The following is a 5,374-nucleotide window of genomic DNA, read 5'->3' as shown; positions in this document are numbered from 1 at the left end:
AAAATTTGACAAAGAAACAAGTAAATAATAATTCAGAGAATAATTATAAAAAGGGTAATATAGCTTGTATTTCAAGCGAAGGAGATAAACAAGCCCTAAACTATCTTATATCAGCAATTAGTCCTAGCGACAAACCACACAGTATAAGAAGTTAAAAGCACAGCATTTCCGATTGAAGCAAGTGGTACAACTGACAAGCCATAGAATAGGAAGTCAAAATCCTAGAATTTAACGTATAATCTCGGGTTAGAGCATAAAAGATTTAATAAATTAATTACATCAGCGAATAAAATAAGAAACTTCTTAGAAAGATCATGGAAGAACTAGTTTGTACAGCAAACTTAACAGTGAAAATACAGACAAATAATGCGATGATGGAGAAAACTACTTTGGAAAACCAAATAATATTGTTGACAGGGAATACTATATTAAGGGAAGAATAATTTGTGTTACAACGAAAAAAAATATGTACAAAATAATTGTCCCCGTCACCAAAACTCAGAATTGGGGATCATGAATATGGAACAACATACAAATTTGTAAATTATATTTCTAACTTTGAAACTTTATGCTTAGAAAGATCATGGAAGAACTAGTTTGTACAGCAAATTTAACAGTGAAAATCACAGACAAATAATGCGATGATGAAGAAAACTACTTTGAAAACCAAATAATATTGTTGACAGGGAATACTATATTAAGAGAAGAATAATTTGTGTTACAACAAAAAAAAAATGTACAAAATAATTGTCCCCGTCGCCAAAACTCAGAATTGGGGGATCATGAATATGGAACAAACATACAAATTTGTAAATTATATTTCTAACTTTGAAACTTTATGCTTAGAAAGATCATGGAAGAACTAGTTTATACAGCAAAATTTAACAGTGAAAATCACAGACAAATAATGTGATGATGAAGAAAACTACTTTGAAAACCAAATAATATTGTTGACAGGGAATACTATATTAAGGGAAGAATAATTTGTGTTACAACGAAAAAAAAAATGTACAAAATAATTGTCCCCGTCACCAAAACTCAGAATTGGGGATCATGAATATGGAACAAACATACAAATTTGTAAATTATATTTCTAACTTTGAAACTTTACAATGAGATGTCTCCAATCATTTGCTCTCAGTACAAAAATTAATCAGGCTAAAATGAAAATGCATATCTATCCTCTTGAAAGTTAGGGGGGTAAACTTATGGAAGAAATATTGGCATAGAAAAATGAAGGAAAAATTTTCAAAATTCCTGTTCACTTTGATCATCTGCGAAAATTGTTTTTGATGAACTCTCCAGTACATTTGTTATGCCGTTAACCACAGGAGGCTCTAACTTGGTCCTGCTGGATTCTCCGCTCTCTGTAAGATCAACTTGCTCAACATTCAGTTTTCCCTGGCAAACTAAATGTGAGCTCATAGTTTCCTTCTGTTTCATATGGATGGATTTCAAGTCCCAAGTCGAATCCTCGCCAATTTGAGGAGAATATGCAGGATTCATTGATGCAGGAGATTCAATATTGTGATAGCTTGTGCTAGGCATGTCAGATATTGATGATATTGAAGGGGTATGTTCCATGCAAGAAGCAGACAACTGAAATGCTTCAGGACAACGTGTCGGTGTTGCCCTTGATTGCATTCCTTGAGAGGCATATGTTGAAGAAGATGGTAAATTCAAATTCAAGTTCAGAGAAGGAAGGATGAAGCCTGTTTCTTTTCTTGGGAGACCAGGTAAAGATGCTGTCAATGGTGATGCTAGAGGAAAAGTGCATGGCATAGGTGGTGGTTCTGCAGGAATAGAGCATTGCAACGGTGGAGATACTGAAGAACTCGTGCAAAACATTAATGGAGGCAGAGAAATAGAAGATGGCATCAACGCTGATGCTGGAAGAATGGAGGATGGCAATGCTGTTGGTAATGAAGCAGGGGATTGCATCGATGTTGGTGATTGGTGCATGGAGGATGACATCATTGGCAGAGCAGAAGGAAATTTGAAGGGCATCCTCGATGTCACTGGAGGAAGTGAAGATGGCATCAATGGCAGTGTTGAATTAGTGAAGGATGACATCAATGATGGTGCTGACGAAATGACATTTTCCGTCAATGAAGGTGCGGGAACAAAAGAAAATGGTGCCAGTGATGATGCTGAAGGAACAGAATATCCCATAAAGGGTGATTTTGCAGGAATAGAGCATGAGGCAGAAATATCTGCACTTACTGTAGGGTTCGAACTTTCAGGAATTTCTTTCCGTAATCTATTCAGCTTCCCTTTCTTTCTTAATCTTTTTCTTGGATCTTTAGGAAGTGAAGGAAGAGGATCAGGAATTAAGAATGGTGGGATTGTGAGTTTGTCTTCGCCATAAATAACACGAACTGAATGTAATAAAGCTGAAATAGATGGAGGCAGAGCAGCCTCTGGGGGCCTTGGAGCACTGACAGCTTCTCGAAGCCAATGGGGCAGCTTGTTCTCTTTTGACTGGCCAGGAAAACTGCCATCCTCAGTCACAGTTTTTGAGGTAACTTGTTTCCATTTACCATCAGGCAGCACTCCCCTACTGGATCCATCACAGTGAATATTTTGGGTTTCCCGCAATAAACTCAATGATTTTTCCAATAAAGATGGCAGCTTCATTCGCTTATTTCTAGCTGAGATATAATCTGTTTGAGGTGGACAGCAACCGCTTGATAAATTCATCGCTATAGCTCCAGAACCACCTGAAAAAGAATTTGGGTTAAAGGATAGCTCCGAAGGTAGATTTGGCTCCTCGAATCTATCCATAGATCCTACAGAAAAATTATCAATGCAATTGGATTCAAGCTTGTTGCCTGGCCAGATAGGATGAGGAGGAAGGCTTTCACTAGCCACTCCCAATTGACTAGATGGCTCAAGGAAAGGAAAGCTAGGCATATCCCCAAAACCCAGCTGAATATCTGTAAGATGGGAACGAAATTTGGGCAGTTCTGCCCCAAGACCTACAAATTTGCTACCATGCAATGCCCGTGCCATCATTGCATCAGAGAGACCAAGAAATGATGCAGATTTGGAATTTTTGGTTCGTGGTAAAGGTCCATCCATTATCTTGTGCTGCTCCTCATTCCATTTAAAAATCAACTCCTCAACAGATCTGTTCTTTAAAATCTTCAACTTGGGATTTCGAAGCATAGCATCCCAATTACCTTTTCCATGTCTGCGTACGCCGATCCACAAGGCATCTAGTTCATCTTCTGACCATGCATCCAACTTCAATCCCTTCTTTATAAATTTGTGTGCATCAAATTGAGCTCTAATCATTGAGTTGTCCAGAACCTGCAAGTGATTTTCTGGCATCGAGTGTCCAGTTTGCATCAAACCCAGGTTCAGCATTGGAGATAAATCGGGCATCACCTGTTTTTGCTTAAGCTTCTCATTGAGATGTTTTCCATAATTTGGCACTAAAGGTACGATTGACACGTCTTTACCAGAATCATTTCCAAGCTTCATATTTGAGCAGAGTGAAAGGTTTGGTAAGAATTCTGTTTGCAGTTTCCTTGAACTTCTGGATGGAATTGAAAACTTCAGAGGAGGCACTTCATCAGAAACTAAACTGGGAAGACCCAATTTTTCTCTAAATGAGGAGAAAGAAGTATCCAAACTTTCGCTAGGATCTGATAAAAATTTTCCTGAGGTTGGAAGCAGTGGCTGCATACGAGGAAGCATAACGTATCACAGAGCATGTAACAAAAGTAAAGAAATAAAAAATGAGTTAAGCATCAAAATAAACCACTGACTATTTACATGGGTCATTTTATTCTGAAAGTAAGTGGACCATTTTGACACTTTTCTCTATCAAAACCAAATCACACGCAGTAATGATAAAAAATAAAGAACAAGAAGATCAGAACGAACGGGTCCAAACGGAAAGTAGCTGTCTGGAATGATATTCTTTAGGCGACGATGCAGCGCCTCACTCGGTGTATCTAACAATTTCGACAAATCTGTAGGTTCTTGATCAACAACGTTGGTGTCAGTCGAAGTTCCCCCATTGATAAAAGGTGCACTTGGAAACTCCTGCATATGATTAGATGATGGTTGGCTAAAGGGAGAGTTAAAATGTTGAGTTGTTGAATTCCTCCGAGTTGCTAAATTCCGCTGATTAGCATTTGGAGCGCATAACCCCAAAACCGGCAAAAAAGAACTAGATGGAATACAATTGGTGGAACTGTCTTGGAAGTGGTTGTTTGATGGATTACTATCAGAAGTATGAACAGGAGGTCTAAATGAAATACTAAGATGACTACCACGATATCTCTTGTTACCATGGCTTGAGATTCTTCCCTGAAAAAATGTGGAAGATTGAGAATATTTGGAGTCATATGGAGTGAGCGTAGGATCTATTTCAACTGAATCTTCTGAATTTGCATTGGAATCATCACATTGCACTTCTTTGCTATCAAGAACAGGTGATTGCTTTAATGATTCGAGTCCCTCAGCAGAAGAATGAACCCCCACTGTATGCCTTCTTGCAATTCGCTCCTTCTGTCTGGCACGAAGCTTCATGCTGTTTATGGGAAACAAATTAGCCACATACAAGACCAAAATGATGAAATGAAAGAGGCAAAGTATACTCACTATTTTTCTTTCAGTGCTCGGCCAGCAAGGCTGTACTCTCGCTCAGCTTCCTGCTCATTAACATTCTAAGAAAAACCAATGATGGAAGACAAAATCAATAAATAATCACTGAATCAACTGATCAAAAAAGAACAAAGCAAGCATGAACTTAGGATCAGCTCAAATAGATCAAGTTTGTGACTTCATAGGTTGTTTTTGTTTCTTCAAGATGTATGATGTTCGTCAGAACTTACATTGAAATCACTTCAAAAAAAAGATTCATCACATCAAGCATATGGAGGCATCAACAAGCTGATATGCGGAAGAGTAAAGGTTGGACGTTCACGTAAAATTAAGAAAAGAACTATAAAATGATGAAATTGTAATATGAGGCTCAAGATGAAAGAAGGGAAACAACAAAAGTCAACCCAAGCATCATAATGATAAAACAATCAGGACTTCTTTAAGATAATTAAGATCCAAATCACATGCAACCAGTATTTAAGAAGAGCACTGACTTCTAGAAAAATAAAGGGTAAAAATGGGGCACTGTGGCTGCAATAGGGTGAAGCAAATTGCAGATGATATATAAGCAGCACAAAAAATACAACCTAGAAATAAACTTCAAGATGTTCAGAACTAAACTTCCATAAACATCTATATAATTGCATAAGAAGATTTTTGTTGTGATCATCCAATGCAGAGAAACTATTACAGGTCCTTTGTATTACAGAGGAACAATATGTACACTCAAGATTACATTACATAACCCCGCCGTCAC

At 37.7% G+C, this 5,374-nt stretch overlaps 1 protein-coding gene across 2 annotated transcripts in view; it reads right to left on the bottom strand.

The window, feature by feature from the left end:
* Nucleotides 1-961: 961 nt before the first annotated feature.
* The window catches only part of LOC110020335 (protein CHROMATIN REMODELING 4), a 23,120-nt gene continuing 18,707 nt past the window's right edge, over nt 962-5,374 (bottom strand). For both annotated transcript variants that reach the window (XM_020718399.1, XM_020718398.1), the window contains exons 9-11: nt 4,615-4,679; nt 3,892-4,543; nt 962-3,684 (exon numbers count right to left, since the gene is read on the bottom strand). In XM_020718399.1, coding sequence (XP_020574058.1) covers nt 1,249-3,684; nt 3,892-4,543; nt 4,615-4,679 — 3,153 coding nt within the window. In that variant the 3' untranslated portion in view covers nt 962-1,248. The remainder of the gene's footprint in view (nt 3,685-3,891; nt 4,544-4,614; nt 4,680-5,374) is intronic.

This window comes from Phalaenopsis equestris, unplaced genomic scaffold (genome assembly GCF_001263595.1).
Source record: "Phalaenopsis equestris unplaced genomic scaffold, ASM126359v1 Scaffold000094, whole genome shotgun sequence".
Classification (NCBI taxonomy): Eukaryota; Viridiplantae; Streptophyta; class Magnoliopsida; order Asparagales; family Orchidaceae; genus Phalaenopsis; species Phalaenopsis equestris.
The sequence above is the reverse complement of the archived record's forward strand: the minus strand, read 5'-3'. Positions and strand labels throughout refer to the sequence as shown.